The sequence below is a fragment of the Hypomesus nipponensis genome, chromosome 2, assembly GCF_054491055.1.
Source record: "Hypomesus nipponensis isolate SF chromosome 2, ASM5449105v1, whole genome shotgun sequence".
Lineage (NCBI taxonomy): Eukaryota > Metazoa > Chordata > Actinopteri > Osmeriformes > Osmeridae > Hypomesus > Hypomesus nipponensis.
In genome coordinates this window covers 17618557-17638607 of record NC_140362.1, presented here as the reverse complement: position 1 = coordinate 17638607, position 20051 = coordinate 17618557, and the positions used below count along the sequence as shown (strand labels likewise).

General features: G+C 39.5%; 1 protein-coding gene and 1 long non-coding RNA gene across 3 annotated transcripts; both read right to left on the bottom strand.

Moving 5' to 3' along the window:
• Positions 1-111: 111 nt before the first annotated feature.
• rbm8a (RNA binding motif protein 8A) lies at positions 112-4021 on the bottom strand. Its single transcript, XM_084708809.1, has 6 exons — positions 3881-4021; positions 3040-3099; positions 2862-2939; positions 1561-1697; positions 924-1060; positions 112-544 (listed from the first exon to the last, which is right to left on the bottom strand). Exons 1-6 carry the CDS (start codon positions 3939-3941, stop codon positions 496-498), a joined length of 522 nt encoding a protein of 173 aa, XP_084564935.1. The 5' UTR covers positions 3942-4021; the 3' UTR covers positions 112-495.
• Positions 4022-7199: 3178 nt separating this feature from the next.
• LOC146301111 (uncharacterized) lies at positions 7200-9500 on the bottom strand. Of its 2 annotated transcripts, XR_014729552.1 has the most exons (4): positions 9208-9500; positions 9076-9115; positions 8405-8465; positions 7200-7478 (listed from the first exon to the last, which is right to left on the bottom strand). It is a non-coding gene; the product is annotated as an uncharacterized LOC146301111 (long non-coding RNA). The 2 variants fall into 2 exon arrangements; XR_014729551.1 differs by having other exon boundaries at positions 9076-9500.
• Between the last annotated feature and the right edge of the window lie 10551 nt (positions 9501-20051).

Sequence of the window (20051 nt, the reverse complement as noted above, 5' to 3'; positions counted from 1 at the left end):
ATGTAAACGTTCACGTCACTTGCAGTTGTTCTAGTCACCATTGCTCATCGTGCCGCTCACTTTCCGAACAGTATATCAAAATGTAATATATAAAAATAAGTCACACATGGATCATTTTAAAAGTATTTAATTCCCCATGTGATAGCCTTGGTATAACGACACAAAACAGTAGCAGGCTGCTAAGAACATTACCCCTGAAATAGAATTGAGGGAATTCATAAAAAAAAAAAAAAAAAATCCTCCAATTACTACAAAAAAAGGTGGGGGCTTCACTGAGCTGTATGGCTGTCTTTTTGGTGGCCTCAAGTACATTACTATGAAGCTACATACATGTTTAATGTTGAGAAATGAACACCATACAGCTGTTAGCGAGATACATAACGTAAATACAGAACACAAAAGTAATAAAATTGACTCTTCTGAGAGTGATGTGAAACTGCCTGTGGAAGTGACAGGCATGTCCTTTGCCAATTGGAGGTAACAGATGATCTGAGATCAGCGCCGTCTTCTGTCTGGACTTCTGCTGCGCCTCCTTCCACCACCCCTAGCATGACAAGAAGAAGCAGTTCCATCAGCATTCATAATGGTAAAAATAATACAAATAATATGCACACACTTGGAGGTAAAGCTGTTCCTTGAGGTATTAGTATACTTGTTGACGGTCAAACCCAAACATGAAACATGGGTGCATGCCTACAACCAAAAGGATCATAACTAGAAAAGAATAGAGAGCGAGGGTAAGGTAGCACTAACTCACACTGGAGACAGTGATATTCAGTCATACAAAAAAGCAGTATTAGAACTTTTAAACTTCAGATGTAAGCTGTGAGACACCTTGCCTCCACCTCTTATGTGCTACATTCCTTGATGAGTTGGCATGCGAAAAGGTCATGTATGCCCAGCTCTAGAATAACAAGACTCACCTCCTCTTTCCCTTGGGTGGCCCTCTGACAAAGCCCCAGTCAACACTGATGGGTTGGCCCATCATGTCCTGGGCATTTAACCCTTCCATGGCTGCCTGGGCCTCCTTGTAGGTCTCGTATTCTACCAGTGCATAACCCTGTAATTTAAAAAAATCCACATTAAAAACAAAACTATGACTCATCCAAGCGACACTAATTCAAATTGAATGATTTCATATCGACTTCACTGCAACTATTCTATTGTATACTTAAGGAAATGTACCAGGGAGAAGGTTGTTGTCAAAGTGTCTAGTAATCCCATTACATTTTTTATACAAAACCAAACATGTATGTAATCCTTCTACTGCCAAGTGTTTAACTATGAAGCAGAAAGAGCACTGCCAGGCCTGTTTAGGGCTGCCACCTTGTGGTATAACAGAAGACAGCAGAACATGTTGCACCATAATCATTCAATTGAATATCTCTCAGCATTTGCCAGGAAAAGTAATAGTGGTCAGTCCACAGAGTTTTAAGCCTAAATTCCACAACATTCATACTGTGGTACAAGATTGTAACATTTAAGAGACTGGAGGGTCAAATGAAGGTCATCTCTACACCTAAAATACATACTATGTAGCTAAATGTCCACATCACTGACCTTAAGGTAACCTGTTCTGCGGTCAAGGTTAAGATGAAGGTTTTTGATCTCTCCAAACTCTGCAAACTTGTCATGGATGTCCTCCTCAGTGGCCTCCTCGTGGACCCCTGTCACAAACAGGATCCAACCCTCCACAGCTAAGGGACAAACAAAACCAGAACAGCTTCCATAAGCATTATTCTCAAATGGAACACATTCGAAAACAGAAGGAAACGCACATTGTTCTTGAATAGGTTCTGTGCAGATACTGCCACTGTCTCCATGTCTGTATGGTTTACAAATGTGTTGGTGCACAGGATTTGAAAAGTTTTCCTTACTTGAACATGAACAATAAGTTAATCATTAAATGATTTAAGGAACAAACAATTGTGGTCGTCAGCTACATCGATTGTTTCTCTTTTAAAGATGAAGGTGGAAACTATATTGAAACGAAATAACAAAAGTTGGTGAAAAAGACCAGTGCAACATCCATTATTTGGACTTGATTCGGATATAAGCCGTCCGACGAGCAGCAGGAAACTACTGGTGGGGGGGGTCGATATACATAACTTTTTTTTTAATTAAATATATAGCCTATGTATTATATCCTCTCTTACTCTTTCTTAAAAGCCTAACAAATCTATCTCTTTCTCTCCCTGACCCTGTCTTTCTGCTTGAGCAGCACTGGTTGAAGCCTCAAAATATTCGTAACAATTTCTGCATATATACAGGTAGCAACGCTAGTATTATAGTATTTGGACGCTGGGTAAGTAGGGCTCGTGAGACAGATCACCAAAAGAACGATGGGGAACCCACTTATTTAGCAGATGAAGACATGTTCGTAGGTACCTAGCGAAAAGACACCTCGACTTTCCTAGACTTATAGCTACGGTAGCTGAAGGCTTGCTGACATCGCATAGCGTCGTTGCTAGCGTGTGCTGACGTTATGACTGTCTGCGTGTGTCTGTGAGAGACGCATGAGTGACAGAGAGAAGGAGGGAGCGCAGGGAAAGAAAATGCAGCTGAACGAAAACGCTGCTTTTTTAAACAGTGTTAAAAAAATAATAACGAAATGCAATGTGGCGGCCGGTGTTGATTCTGTGGCGCACTGCCACAAATTAGTCTGTGTGGGAAACACTGGGGTCTATGTAACCTGTTCTGAAATGGTTCTATTATAATTTATATATTGTGATATATATCGTTATCGCAAGAGGCTGCAATGTGTATCGCAATATGGATTTTAGGCCATATCGCCCATCCCTAATCCATCGCATCATATCAGTGGCAAACCACGGCACTGTAAAGTTAGTAAAAGAACATACATCTCTGAGGTCCGGGCTCATCGCCGTCTTGTTCAACTGTATCATAGTCCTCTTTTACTCTGGACCGGGCTCCTTCCTCTGCAAGAAGAAAAGTTAATGACAGCTGTGAACACCACATCCAGAGACAATCTATCGAGACAATGGGTGTCAGCATTAATGTAACCAATATACACCTCACCTGAACCAAAACCTCTTCCCTTTCTTCTTTTTGCCTTCTCTTTCAACTTATGGATGCTCTCTGTGTAGAACAAAAGACCAACACCAGTCAGTTCATGCAGATGTGTAAGAAATGCAATTATATACATCACAGATGTGAATAAACTGATCACTTGACTGTCGAATGTTCTTTTACATGATTAGTTGGACGTACATTTCGTTAAAAATTGTGTGTCACTAAAAAAGGTCAGACATAGGCTAAACATCAAGTTCGTACAGGAATGAATAGAAAATACCCCCAGATGAAATTACGTGTAAAAGGACACAGGGACATGTTGGATGGCCAAAGGTTGAGGTCCGATGGTCTTTAGTTAAACATTACAAAGTATAAAAATGTAATTGACCTCATGGTTTCCAAACAAATGCATCCTACTTTTAGAGGCTAAACAAATAGTTAGCCAACTAGCCAAAACTAGCAATGAAGCTAACGACGGCGTTAGCCAAGCGGATGAGTTACTACGTCGCGCAAGGCCCCGCTCATCTTAAACTGGAACGGCACAGTGAATGTACAAGTTTTAAGTAACGTTGCCAGTTTGTAGTCACCTTAAATTTTACTTAATATTGCAGACGATTTCCGAGTATTGCAAAAACATGAACAACCATAGCTTCGACGTATTTGTACCTAACGTCAATAGTTCCCATTTCACAGGGTAGCCTACTATAGCTACAGTAGCCGGAGTCAAACCGCTTCCCACGTTACAAACACAGTTTGTGATTAAAAGCCCATCAACCTCTAATCTATTTTTTTTTAATAGCAGATACCACATCCTACCACTTTAAAATGTAATAATTTGAACCATCACCATCCTCATCCATAGGAAAATCCTCGCCTCCCGCTTCATGAAGATCCAGTACGTCCGCCATGATGTCTGTGTTTGCAAAGAGAAGTGCGGCGTGCGTGAGAAAGGAGAGCAAGAAAGCGTACACAGGCAGTCACATTTCCGGGAGGGAAGTCGTCTTCTTCTTCTTTTATTACGACGATTCGCATCCAGCTCGTTGGTGCATTAGTGCCACCTTCTGCCCCTAAATTGTTTTGACATTTTCTGCAATGTGTTGAAATAATGTAGAATTTGTTGTAATTGTGTGCAGGTTCCCACAGCATCTTGAAGTTTTACACACTTCAAACGGTAAAACAGTACCAGTGTTGTTGAATGTATCCACTGCCACCAAGGTACATCTTGCCCATCGACACCCATGCAATTCTCTCGTTGCCACCTTTGTTGTTGTGTTGGCCGTTGCCCATGGTAAGATTTCATGCAATTAAAAGCAACCAAATTATTTGTATTTCATATTTGTTAACCTATCAACAACAGGATGACATTGAGATGCTGATACAATAGCACGGTAAAAACTGTGTATTTACCGTAGAGACTGAAGAAAGAATTATAAAAACATATTGAATGAAAGAAACAAGGTCTTTGATTTATCATATTCTCTGAAAACATGTAAAAATGTGGATGCTTCAAGGTTGTCAAAATGTAGGGAAAGGGGGACTGACCACCCAGGGCCCCAAAATGCTTGAAATGAAAATGTGTTGAATACAAAATGGACATAACCAAAATGGGAATGGGGCCCAAATTGCAATCTCTACATGGAGCCCAAACTTCTCAGCGGCGCCCATGCACAGCATTAACAAAGAGCACACAAAAAAATAGGAACACTAGTGTGACCTTCTCTCCCCATTCTTTAATATTGTTAAATAGGTAATACCTTGTTGATCGCAAAGCCCTGGTTGACAACTCACGCAGAACCAAGCTCATGGCGGACGTTTGCAAAATGGAGGCTGAGCTCTTGTCTCTGCTTGACACTGTGGCAAGTCTAATCTTGCTTATACTTTACATTTACATTTAGTCATTTTAGCAGACGCTCTTATCCAGAGCGACTTACAGTAAGTACAGGGACATTCCCCCCGAGGCAAGTAGGGTGAAGTGCATGGCCCAAGGACACAATGTCATTTTGGCAGGGCCGGGAATCTAACCAGCGGCCTTCTGATTACTAGCCCGATTCCTTTTAAACTTTGCACAGAGCAGGGTCTGGTCTCACCTCTGCTTGGCAGCATGCTGGATCAGGGTGAGCCTTTGCTTGGCAACTTGCAGGGTCAGGTCAAGCCCCTTGTTGGGGACTATTAAGCCATTCTGGACCAGACCAAGCCTGTGCTACCAACCTCAGTAAACCTACTAAGCAAGCTTGTTTCTTCCCAAACCCAGGAGAGAAAGATACCACCCACCTTCTTCATCCGTGTTTCATATTTGTCCTTACATTTTACTCTGTCATTTGAATACTTTAATTCCACCATTAAATCATTGAAAGGTGGTCTTTGAGTTTGTGTGTGATTATTTGCCTATAGCTCATGCAAACATATGACACATCCATTCAGATTCTTTCAATTTATTATTGCAGTGGTTGTGAAGTGATTTATTGCTGGGTAAAGGTCAAAGCATGAAATTCAAATGAGATGGATTGCTGGTTGAAATGGGAGGTGCTTATTGAAGTGCTTATTGAAGTGAATGTTCTGCTTCATCACTGACCTTTGGTCCTCTTATCTGGTTCTATCCCTTGCTTCTCTCCATCATACGTTGTCTAATAACGTAATGTAGGTTGGCATTGGATAGAGTTTAACTGACAGTTTGTTTACAAAATTATATTGCTGAGAAATATTCACTCGGTTGATTGATTCATTCATTGATTGCCTGGTTCTTTAATGTACATATTAATTGAATAATGGCAATGACAGCTCTAACCAGTTACAAAACTAGAAATGCAGATCATTTATGAAAAAATTGCAAATGTACAATATACCAGCATAGAAACAGTTCAAGACAGAAATGGTCATTGGTCACATTACAATTTGAGTTTTTCTGATTTGCACATGGGACAAGGTCTTGATCCAAGCCCCTCAATGTCTCAGAAACCATTATCTTGTCCATGCACTCACGACAGAAGAAGTGACTGCAAAGATGTTGCCAAAGTTTCCAGTGTCGAAGGAGGCTACATAGCTGACAAACCTACGTTGTGCATTTAGGCTGCCGTGACTTGAGAGCAGGGGCACGGCCACGAATTTTCGGGCCCCATGAATTTTGTTGTTGTTGTTGATCATTTCTATTAGTTTGTCTATTTTTTGGGACCCATGTCAGTCAGGGGTCCTTGGGATTGTCCTAACCTTTCCCCCCATACAGCGCCCCTGCTTGAGAGGAGCATCCAACCTCAAAACTGTAGAGGGTATACGGTAATATAATTGCATACAATTTAACATCATCCTAACCATAGACATACACGCATTCTACAAACATGTCATCATTACACTATACTACAATATACAGTTTATTTAAAACTCATTCAGCCCACAGTAATGCGTGTCAGTTCATTTTTTGGGTAAGATTTAAGCGGACTGCCCCTTGCTCACCTGTCCTCTGAGGCAAGGAAAGAAGGAAACCGTCGTCCCCCAAAAACCCTGTGGTCTTGACCACCGTTTCATAACATTTGTAAAAAATTTGCTAGGTAAGCGAATCTATCCTGAAATAAGATGAACCGATCAACAACCTAATTTGATGTTCCAATCAAAACAGGCGATAAATTATATTCTTATAATCCAAAACTACATGAAGATGCAATGTACTGCAATGTAATAATGATCTATTTTTGCATCACATTGTGTAAGAGGGTAAAAAGCCTTGTAAAGTATATGCAAGATAGATTCATCATAATGGGGTAGCTTGAGTCAAGGTACTGTAGTATATGCTATTACTGGCATAATCTGGTGCAATTTGTCTTAAAGCAGTGAGGGAGACAATGACTTGTTGTAAATATTGACACACAACAACAAAATCACTAGTCTTCCACACTGCCATAGACCCATTACTTTTCATATAGATAGAGCATTAGAATGTTCTTGTATAATGTTTTACAACCTGAATATTAAGTAGGCTTGCTCCACAAATATTACCAGCAATAAACCCATACAATACCTGTAAGTGTGTCTGTATTATTACTCTTTCTTTCTTTTTAACCTCTTAAAATGAAGTAACCACACTTTTTGATTAGATTTTTTGATTTGATTTTATTCATAGACTAATAAGTCTGCATGTAGAACAAATGTATCCCTATGCCAGGAATTTAGCCCCATGAACAGTTACCTCTCCTCCTGCTTTTTATGTTGCCAGGCTACAAGCTGGACTCAAGGTGGCCTCCTTGAGCTGGTTTGGTATTACAGTTTCACCTCAAGGGGGTTTACACAATATATTAGAGATAGTCTTTGACAGAATTATCTCTATACATCACAACAACCCTCTGAACAGAGAGGCAGAGGGCTTTAAAAGGGAACTGTCAGTTCCAAGTGACCTTCTCCTTGTACTCAAGGTAGTGAAGAATTGGCAAATTATCAAGGGTCCATCTTCAACATTGCTGCATTTGATCAAACAGTCACACAAGAATGTTGTTAATTTACACAGAATTTGTTCTTTTGATTGCCCTGAAATCCTGTAGTTCGTACTTCTATCAAATAAGCCCAACTGCTGTCCTTAATGTATGTTTTTAACCATTTTATTACAATAAAATAATAATAATTTATTGGAGTTATTTCAATACATCTTATGTGAACCCAGAACAACACGGCAATGTGTTTCCCAAATAGCCTTGATGTTATGTTTAATCCAGCCAGCCAATTTGTCACTGGACCAATCACGAGACCAGTATATTAATTTGCTCTGTTTGGTCTGGAAACACCCATGACAGGCAATGTTAAGAGAATGTAAAGTTTCAGAAAAATTGGAAATTCAGTCTACAGGTGACCATGGTGAGTTAATGTGGCGCTTGTCAGATCCTTGTCAGATCCTCGGTGCCAGTGATCTGAAGGACGAGGCCGGGGCAATGAGCCTACGACCATGTGGATGGACAGTGAGGCTAGATAAGCAGTAGATATCGGAGGTATCTGGGCACAATCTGTATCTCCAAGTTTGGCAAGTTTTATCACAAGGTTTGTGCCAGGTTGGTAGGTGGATAGCTAAAGGGAATACCCAGAGATTAACTTGATTCATGAGGGTCCACACTTATGTGGGAGATGCAGTGAATTAAATTAAGCTTGTTTGTGCAGTACGTTTTCAATGTGTTTTGCATTATAATTTTAGTTTGCAGATAATGAACTATAATAGAAGACTGTTTTTTGGCATCTGAGGATGAATGGCCTTTTTTGGAATGGTATAGCACATGCAATGACATTAAACATGATCAAATAAGATACTTGTTTATGATTAAAAGCTTTTGAGCAACTAGATGACTTTTAGTTTGGGAACCTTTTATGTGCTTCAATTGCAAAATAGGTTTTACCATACCTGAGACTGTACATGGACTGGGAATGCTGGGAATTTGGTATTCGGACCGTTTCCTTAGTTCCTACAGGAAAAACACACAATCTTATATATAGAAAATATCAGATTTTTTTTTTTTTGATTGGTTGGTTGTTTTCTTCTAGTAGTACCATAAACTAATTTAGACTAACTTTAGTTTCAAACAATCCTATATACATAGACAAAAGAACATCTACTGAAGAACTTAACAACATGAATGAAATACACATGAGATACATAAAATGACCTTTATACATAACCTCATATCATTCCTTTCTTCTAACCCCCAAGCTATTTTACTGAACTCACTCCGGGACATCCCTTTCTATTTATTTTTGGGATGGAGGATAGTATATGTGTGAGTGTGTGGGTGCATATCTGTTTTTGTGTAATTGTTAAGCATTTGTGTGTATGTCTGGGAGGGACTGCTTTGTTTGTCACTTGTATAAGCCAGTATAAAGTCAGTAGAAATATACATTTAAAGTAATATTTGATGTCAGATGAATCAGACAATCAATCTAACAATAGGTATGACCTTGCATGATGGTAAATACATTAAACATGTTAATTATTAATAATTACTCAGAAATGTTCAAATTAGCTGTAATGCATGCTCAAATAGGCAAATATAATACAAAAAAATTATTGGTACTCACCACTTTAAGAATTAAGACAGCTGGGGTTGTCTGAAAAAGGCTTGAATTCAGAAGGAAAAAGGTATTTTAGCCTCAGACAAAAATAAAGTCTTGCCTATTATGAATGGCCTGAAAAACATTTAACATGCTTACATTTATATTTATATTCAATCTATAAAAAAAATATATACAAGAAAAGGAACTAAGAAACATAATTGATCAAATATGCCGCGCTGCGGTGGGGGCTAAAAGAAGAAGGGCCAATCCAACATCTAGAGATCCAAATGCCCTGTATTAAAGAGAGAAATAATAGTCAAAGTCTGTCTCTAGGGAGTATGGACACAGTCTGTCTCCGTGGTCAGTGAAGAATGATGATGGATATGTTTTTGCCTGCATGGTTGGGCTATGTTTTTACTCAGAACTGACAGACAGACAACCCCCATGCTCACAGGTGCTATTCAAGGAAATTGTGTAAAAATGACGTCACAAAAAATCTTGCCTGGAATGAATTCTTTCAACATAAAAGTCCATCTCTATCATTTTAACAGTAGAATGAGTGTTTAGTTGCTTTAAAAATATAAATATTTTTAACAATACAGCGTATTCCATGACTGCTCAGACTAAAAGTCTGTAAAGCATATTATTAAGCAGCAAAATTATTCAGGAATGCTTTTACTATACATTCTTATTATAATATTAAACTTTGTCCTTTCTTTTCTTGTGGTCCCTCTCTTTCACACGCACCCACAACATACACAAACACACAGACATGCAAACACACGTACACAAAGATAACCTCACAGTCAATATTTCACTGTATCTTTATGGTGTATGTTACCTGAAAACAGTTGTTTCCTTGATGCATACTATATTATACTCTACCTAGTCTCCCCAATTAGTCCTTGTCTAGGCTTGAGCCTTGTCTAATAAATTGTAGATCTTTGTTTGCATTTCATGTCAGGCTATCTCATGTGGACAAAACACTCATCACTGCTTGCATAATTTTGTAGGTAAATAGCCTAAACAAATGTAGTGTAAGAAACATCAACATGCAAACCAATGGATAAATTAAATCCATTTAAATAAATAGCCATACCCACCCAAATTGTCAAACCCTCACAGATTTTCTAAACTCCATCTCTGTAATGCTGAAACACCACTTTGCGAAATTACAGTACAATTTTGAAAAGTAAAAACAGGCAGCATGCAATTCAGGTGCTCAGCCTTCGCAACAATGGAGTGCTGGCCTTGGTGATGGTTGCTAGGCAATGGAGGAAATACAATGGCCTCCTTGGAAACCAAAGGCCGTTAAGTGGACTAAAAGGAAAGAAAGACCACAAAAAAATAGATTGATGAAGAGAAGGGAAAGAGCAAGTGATGCTGTGTGCCTCACTGTAGTTGGTACATCAAAATAATGTTGTGCCTGGATCTTATGTCTCAGTAACTGTATGTGCGTTACAAACAGCTTGATACTAGTCATATCCAAATCAATCCAATTTAATATTGGGCAACACTTTACATTAAGGTTACATTAAATACCATGTAACTACTTAGCAATACCTATAGTTACAGCATTGTAGTTACATAGGAACTATTATGAAGCCTAGTTATACCTACAGTTACTAACAAAAATATTTCTACACGAGTGAAATTTGGTTTGGGAGAACATTTATCTGGCTTTGGTAACGCAACATTCACAACATACCCTTACTCTCCCACACCCTGTCTTCTTATACACTGTTAACAATGTTTTTAGTGTATGTGTTGCTGTGTAGTTACAAAGTAGAATGTCATCTTAAAGTAAAGTGTTCTTGTTCTCCATATTAGATTAATCATTCAAATATGTAGATTAAATATACATTATTGGTTTAATTATCTGTTTCAATAACTATACTTTATCTGTGGCCATTTTCAAAACAAAGATCCATCCCATTAATTGTCACTCAGACTGAAATATTGCTTCAAAATTTGGGCTACTTATGACTGTGACCAAAAATCGTATGTTAATGATTCCCAAATTACTCCAATACAAGCGAAGTAGATGAACATAGCATGAAAGCTTTGTATAAAAAGGTAGGTTCAGCTGTAAAATGGAAGCAAATTAGAGAGTGGTCTTAAAAACAGCAGTAGTCCACTTGGGGGTGACAATGGAGCTTTTACTGTAAAAGATTGCTCTTTTGTGAGGATAGAATAGACAGGTGCACTTTGCAAGTAGTTGACAGTGGAAAAGGTCTTTGAATGACAAGAAACAACAATATAACATGAAATGTGGAAAAAAAACTCATTCATTTCCTCCTTGAAAAGTTGAAGTGCTCTCTTGTTTAATGAATTTTTGTGCATTTGTGGAATACCCTAATTTAATTTCCCTTTGTCATAATGACAAGGCAGCTGTACAAAGCCTATATCATGTAGAATTATTACAGCCTCAAGTTATTGCCACTATCCTGCATGTTGCAGCCTGTACTAAACTGAAAAATGTGAAGTCACTCCAAAGATCTTGTATACCTTAAGAAACCATAAAGATGTCTTTGAATTTACAAATAAACTCTGTTATGCCTCCTACACTCACATGTTTATCTCCCTGTCTCTTTGCAGTCTGTTATGGAGAAACTGAAGCACCTACTCAAGCTGAGGCTGTTATTTTCCTCCTCTCGGGGCCTGGCCCCTGAAGTGTTCCACTCAGTTAGACCCTCTAATGTAGATTCCATTTCAGCAGCTATTAGGCCTCCACCTATCTAGCGGGCCTGTCTGTTGGTTATTCTTCAGGCAGTTCCCTCTCTCCATCCCTCTCTCCATCCCTCCCTTCATCCTCTCCACTCCATCCTCGGGCTCCACCCCTGGGGAGTCCTGCAAACTGCTTATTCAACAACTGCCGCCATAAAGATGTGTAATGACATTTCGGAAAGCAAAGAGGCCTGTGTGGTTTTTAATTCATATTTAATGGTTGTCAGGCTAAATAGCCCACTATCCTAAATGGGGGGTCTAGCTGCTCAGGCCACTCCCCTTCCACTTAGGACAGAAAGCTGTGTGCTGCCAGCCTTGGGATTGCTGGGTGTGTTCACACATACCCTGTTCAAACCAATAGTTCCAATGATGCCATGACAGTAAGAAAAGGACGAATAAGTTCATCCGAATTGCTAACTTTTAGCAGGACATGTTCATTCAAAGTGCTGTTAATGTGCTGTGATTGGGTGAATAGAGTACGAAAACGTATAACTGCGATGCAGTGTAGTTTGTGCTTCTGTAACCAGGTAGCCTAGATTTCCAACCCGCCACAATAAAGGACAGTTGTTGAACATGAGAAAGACTATCTTGACAGGCAAACAACTCCTTTCCCCAAAACAAACAAAGGCAGATCACCACAGCATCAGTCCACCTTAAAAAGTCAGAGAATAACATTAATCCATTTCACAGGATGGACCAATATAATTTCCTCTCTTTACTAAGTCCTTTATAAACAGCCAATGATAGACAGGTGCTCCATACAATGGGGCACGAGAACATATCTTTGAGCCAACAAGAGCATTAAGTCATTGTGAACAAAGAGCTGGGGGGGGGGGGGGGGCAGTAAAGAAGCATGATCACTCCAGAAAATATTGATACCCTCCCTCTCTGCGTATTCAATTTTTTTTCAGTCTGGTCGTGACGCTGAAATGTAAATAAATCTATCAGGGCAAGGAGCTGGGAGCTCTAGTTACCACTCCTTGCAATCAAGAGGCTTTTCATGCTGCCCTGGAGGGCCATTTCTGTAACGCTAGCACACAGTAGATGCCACAAATCATTTCTCTCCTCTCTTTCTCTCACTGTATTTCTCTTCCACCCCTCCAATTATCTTGTTCTTCCACACTGTCTCTTCATTCTCCTGCTCTCTCAATCTTTAATATTTAACCTTTCTTTTTTTCTCAAAATGATTTGTTTCTCATTTGTCTGCCATATTATTCTTTTGTCCTTGTGGCTTTACATCTGCCTATTATGTTTTATTTGTGTATTTTCCATAATTTTTGCATTTTCCCATCCTCTCTCCAGTTCTGCATGTGTCTATTTGCATCTCTCACACCCATAGAGAGTAATTCTCTGTATTTTCTAGTACTAGTACTGCTATGTGTATTTCTCTGGCTACATACATACGATAAAAGGTAGCCGTGAAACGGCAGACTGGTAGAGAGGGGGTGGTGGTGGGGGTGGGGTCTATCTCATATCTTCTTGCCATCTTATCCCCAGTAGTAACAGGCACATGTTGAAGCTCTTCTACACTGAATGATAGTGCTATCTCTGTCCCTGATCAATGGGGAGCTGTGCCTGGGGGCTGTGCGCTCATTGATTTGTCTGAATGGACCAGGAGATGGTGCTGGCCCAGAGACGGGCGAGGGTCATCTGGGTCGTGACAATGTTTGGCCCGACACTAAAAGAGGTTAATAACCATGTGCAAACAACCCAAACATGATAGCGCCAGGTTTATGCCGTGCCATTTGGAGCTATACATTTTCTGGTTCTCAAAGGATGCCACAAAATAGGCTGGAATATTCCATTGTCTCTTGTTATGTTGCTACTGTGCAGCCAACAATGAAAGCATATTTTGAAAAGTTAACAAATACTATGTTATTGTTAAGCATACTGCATATATAGACTGCTTTTTTTTTTTCAACCTGAAGATAAAAAAATTATGTTGGATATTTAGGCGTGGCACACATTGATTCAGTTTTGCTCAAGCACATGGCCAAATGAGCCATTCTTTACACCATGGACATGGATGTCATGTGTATTGTATGTTGATATCTTCATTTAGGTTTTTGGAGGGAAAATAATAATGTTGAGGGAAAGAATAAAAGGACATTTAGGGAGTGCATCAGATCTTTTTTCTCTCTGAATAGCCAAAGAAATATAAACATCTTACTATTCTCATGCAGTAGCACACAGTTGGGGAATCATTCAGTCATTCCCCTTCTTCTGGACACTTAGCCAAGACAAAATACCCACCTATGGCTTCCTATGATCTTTTCTTGGGTAGAGTTTGCCTATTGTCAATGTGCACAAACCCTTAAATTCCTTTCAGCCTCCCATATTTTGGCTTTATACCGCATATTTTCATGCTTTCAAAGTGCCTTGCTGTATCTCCTTCATCAGTCAAAGGACAGGGGCTGGCGAGATTTTGAATCTGGATCTCTAGTATCTCTTGAAGCAGGAAAGAAGGAAAGTCTCTCCCCAATGTTAATCTTGCCAAGTTTGTATCACAATCCCATTTTATCTGTTGCTAATCACCATCTGATGTGTGGAGTTGACTCAGGTCCTCCACAAGGCATCAATCTAAAATAATTAGTTTCTGGTGGGCCACTCCTCACACCCAGATGGACCCAAACCATCCATCCATTTCTAATTGGCAGCTTTATAGCCGCCTCAGGACCATTTCGGTCAATGAATGGGACAGGACAGAATTGGGAAAAGGAGTCTGACTATTAGACCACTTTGCTATGTGATTTAGTCCAAGAGCTGTACTCTGTATTCTCTTCATATGCTCCAGCTCTTCTTTTGGGAGAGTGTTGACAGGGCAGGGGGGAGGTTCAGACAGGATCCTGACATGAGAAAGGAGGACTTCTGGATGTCTTGTGTCCTGAGGGAAGCCTCAGAGCCCTCTGATCATCCTGACCCCTAATCAATGGAGTGGAGCTCTGAGATTGTCCCTGTCTCAACTCTTGATCCATCATCAGCTGGAGAGAATCCATGTTCCAAAGCCTTCATATAGAGGGTTGAGGCTTCTCCATACATTCATGGTGAGAGGGAGGATATTGGGTTGCAAACTGAAGACAGAAATCCTCACACCTTTATTATTTCTCAGTAATAAAGTAACTTCTGGGATAACAAATAAATGACTAATAACTATTAAATCCCTAATTATTTCGTACTTTTATTATTAACAACCTCGTTGAATATGTTTATTATTTGTGAACATGTTTCAGTTAGGCCCTGTACACTTTTGCAAACTGAATACATGTTCAGAATATCTTTTTTGAAAGGGTGTTGCCATATGTTTTTTTTTTTTTTTTACTGATTTGTTTACACTCCATGTAGGCTAATTCTATAGTTTTATAAAGTAAGGATTGAATATGTCAAATTCATGGGCAAAAACACTTAACACACAGTAAAGGTTTGCAAGAGTTTAGCCAAGAAAAGGAAATGTCAAAGCCTATGGGCGTCCCAGGGGATACCTTTCTCCTAAATACAGCTATTGGATTCCGGGTACATGACTTGGAAAGCACTGCACTGACTCCTCCTGGTCTCTCTAACCACAAATGATTCATTCTGATCACACGAACCAGCCCAGTCGTTCCACACCTTTCATACTGAACACTGAGGTGGCTGAGAATAGGTTTCCTTTAAAGGAGTCCATGCTGTTCCAGTCAATTCATGGCAGCATGAAAGATGGGTGGTGATGTGTAGAGACAAGATAATACTTTGGTGCATTAAAAAAATGTTGAACATTAGGTAGGAGATGCATTGCAGAGAAGTCTGTCTGAGAAAGAGTGTGTGTGTTTTTGCAACCATTTTCGTATATGTGAGTGTGTGTGTTCATACTGTAAGTGCTGTTGGTCCGTACTTGTGTCTAATAAGGTTACATGGTGTGCTGCTTCTCACCCTAGGTCACAGTGCTCCGGCATAAACTCATTAGAACTGATGCTCTCTGAGATCTGCGCCCATGAATCAATAGACTGAGAGGAAAATTCATAACAAACTGTAAGGAAAGCACTTATATCTTATATTGAATATACGGCAAACACTAGACTGGATTACACGATGGTTTGGAGTGAGATGCGTAAGAAAGATTAGGTAATAACAATAAAAAATCATAACTCTTTTTTTTTATAGCTTTATTCCATTTTGAGCATGGATTACCGACACATTTCTGTCTTTCCATTATGACTACAATGGACAAAAATAGTCTAAAATGAACTTCCGTGTCTGTGTTTCTTTATGAATTCTCGTGTTTATGAGTTTCAAATTCACAGTTTGCGTATTTAATATATCCAATAATACTAATAATAGGGCCTACTAATAATGATAACAATAATTTTACATTTTTAGATAGAAGTGCATTACTGATCATACTGCTGCCAAGCTCAGTCCATTGCTGAATGTACTGTGTCCATGCTAAAGAGAACTGAGAATTGCACAGAAAAAAAGGCAGTGAAAGAAAGTGAATGCAAACCAGCTACTTTAGAAGGAATGTGAGAGAATGAGAGCAGAGATCAGGGTGTTCATTAGTCTCTGGGCTAACTTCTCTGACAAGCTCCTCATGTTTCATTCTCATCTGCATGAGAGAGAGTGAGAGAGAGAGAGAGAGAGAGATACAGAGAGAGAGAGAGAGAGAGAGAGAGAGAGAGAGAGATACAGAGAGTGAGAGAGAGAAGAGAGAGGGGGGTTCAAGTTACACCTTATACCCCTCCCTTTACACCGCCCTCCCCTAGCTTATCGATCCTGGGTTTACCCCTGTGAGTTTCTCTCTCTCTTGTACACACACACACACACACACACACACACACACACACACACACACACACACACACACACACACACACACACACACACACACCAGCCTCCCAGGCTCGGCTTTGGGTGTTGATGGGCTTGAGATGTAAATGGAAAATAAGACTGGGGAGAAAAAAACAGGCTGATGAATTTGAGACAGCTACACCCTACACCCTTGTTTTGCTTGGTGGCGTATCGATTTAAGGGGGCAGGAAAGGAGGGAGTGGGGTGGATTTTGGCCAGTGATAGCAATGTCCATGGTTTTGTTCCTCTAGTCCTCAGATCTGGAGATAACAATATCAAATAATGTTGGTCACAATATATTTTTGTGGTGAATTTCCACTTTCTTCAACTAGTTTACCTTGATCCTATCTGGGAATAGGAAAGGTATTTTTTGTATATGATGGTAACAGGGATGCGATTCTGCCTCAGATATCTGCAGGTAAAAGAACAGCAGGTTACGTGAACTGAAACTCCCGTTATGCATGCATCCATAAATCAATTGACCTGGTATGGGATTGATACTGTATGGTCATACAATATCTAAAATATGAAAGACTTATGTCCTCAATAGCCAACTTGTAAACACATGATAGACCTAATAAGATACGTTTTACAGAAGGAAAGGCTTTCTTTTATAAGGGGGTTACAGTAGTGCAATAGACCAAACACAAATTTGTCTTGCACTCTTGTAGACATTTAATAAAATTCAAGTTTAGGGTAAGACGAAGAGTACTAGAGAAATTGAAAGTGGAAATGCAGTTAATGAAATAGGCTACTGTATGAAAGGCATTTCTCTCAACCTCCTGCAACTGCAACTGCTCCAGCCTATACCACCTGTGTCTGACAATTTTCTTTGCTTCTCTATAATTAGTGTTCTCTACATTGTGGCACTCTAAAGTAATTACTCTCCTTTCTGCCAATCAAAAACAAACATCCCTCAACTTCTGGTTGCTAGTTTCAAGCCCTTGGTTTGCAAAAAGGAACATACGTAAAGCTATTGAGCAACTGTTTGTTGTTGACATTTTGACTTTAAGGCTAAATGCGAATCAACGAGAATGGAGATACCCATTATGCTAGATGTTGTTGTCCTTGAAAGCCTCAAGGTTGACGTTACTTACAGATGTCCGAGAGAGTTGTGTCATGGTATCGTACGCTGTTGTATCACAAAAGTGATTGTGTGGGGAAAAGATGATCAGTCCTTGCAGTGAAATACACCGATCAGCCATAACATTATGACCACCTGCCTATTAATGTGTAGGTCCCACTTTTGTCGTCAAAACAGCCCTGACCCGTCGAGGCATGGAGTCCTCTAGATCTCTGAAGGTATGCTGTGGTATCTGGCACCAAGAGGTTAGTATCATTTCCTATACGTCCTGTAAGTCGTGAGGTGGGGCCTCCATGGATTTGACTTGTTTGTCCAGCACATCCCACAAGATGCTTGATTGGATTGAGATCTGGGGAATTTTAAGTCTGAGTTATCACTGATCTGACATGAGATGATTGGCTGAGGCAGAGGAGAATCCATCAAAGTCACGTAATATCACAGCCAACTGGACATCACGAAAGAAAAGGGAGGGAGAAAATATGAATCGAAACCTGCCCATGCTTTATGTTGCACGCTTCTGTACATAAGTACCGTTCCTAAGAGACAATCGTATGTGAACAATTTAATGTACAACTTCTGCGGGGAGATGTAGCAACGCAGCCTGTATGGACATGGGCGCTGTATGCATTAACCACTCTCAGTGTAAAAGCCTTTCCTTGTACCTGGTCCAAAAGAGCTTTTACTAGCTCTGTCTTTACTCTCCTCCACATTCTCGCCCACCCTCACTCCTGATGCAGGGAATTAATATGAAGAGTATTGTTTTAATGTCAGACAGACAAGCAGCCTCTCTTAGACTAACTATCATCTCTATCTCTTTTGCTTCAATATCGTTTCAATGGGATCAACTTACTTTGATGTTCAGGAGAAATGAAGAGATGTTGAAGAATAAAGATGGTATATTCATAATGAACATCCATTTCTATCTGTCATCGCTTTTAATTGTATTCATGGTAATGGTGATTTCTTTGATTTTGTCTATTCATTTGAAATGCAAGCCACTTAAAATATATCAGATTAAACCAGACAATTCAGTCAATCAGCTAATGCCTACAATATAAATAATCAAGGTGGTGAACAAATTCTGAATACATAGTAAAGGGCAGTACCTGAGCCAAGATGCACATCTGATGTTGTCAAGGGGTGCACTCTATTTTATATCCTTACATAATTAAACAGAGAGAGAAAGAAAGATGGTCTAATAATATGGTTGGTGGACAGGTGATAGCTTCATATGCCACAGAGACCAGCCATTTTCTAAATGAATGATCTTTCAACCAATATGGTTATATCTGACCTGATGGTAGAAAGATTGATTCCTGAGAGTGAAAGCAATAATAATTTACCCTTTATTTCACTGTCAATCAAAATGATGCACCGCCATAGTCATTTAATGTCAACAGTTTGGAAATATAGGTTGTATTAATAGCCTAGATGTTTTAGTCCTAGTGTTCTATGGCCTAACTCATATCTTATTTCACGAAAGATGTGTTACTTGTACGATAAATCGCTTATTTCAGAATAAGTGGTGGACTTGTTGATGGACGGTAGGAATAGGACACAAAGTGTTTATTTACAAGTACTATGACCAAACTGCTTTTTTTATTTAAATGGTGTTTTGGAACTGAAAACGTTTCTTTTTTTTCATCTGGTGACAATAGTTCTGAAAAGGGTTGATGATGTGTGGGGGTGGTAAGTGTATTGTACTTAATTTGATTACTCATTGTCTAAATTGGTTGCTTTGGTCAGGGTATCCTGCTCAGTCACTGATTATTGGAGACTTCCTAACTCTAATTACATCCTTATAGATGTGGAACAAAAAAAACAAACACATTTTAATAAACAAATGACTTTCTTTATTCTCGTTCTTTTTCAATAGCCAGGACAAGTGACTATGAGTTCCACAACCTCAAAGAATGTATATGCATTCAGAACAGTTGGCCAGTGCAGATACTACATATGCTAGGATATTGCGACACAATTGTGTGGTTGAACATTAACACATTTACGAGATTACATTCACAATTTACCCAGAAATATCATACACTTTGATTAATAAATAATGTAAATTTAGCACACATTTCTATCCACGCTGATGTGCAGGTGTGGATCTTTTGATTTAAATGTAGTCATTTAGCAGACGCTCTTATCCAGAGCGACTTAGAGTGAGTACAGGGACATTCTCTCTGAGGCAAGTAGGGTGAAGTGCCTTGCCCAAGGACACATTGTCATTTTTGCACGGCCGGGAAACGAACCAGCAACCTTCTGATTAATAGCCCGACTCCCTAACTGCTCAGCCATCTGACCCCCCGATTTACAGTCAGATGCTCTACCATTGAGTTACTCCTATCCCCTTCTCATAAAATCACCT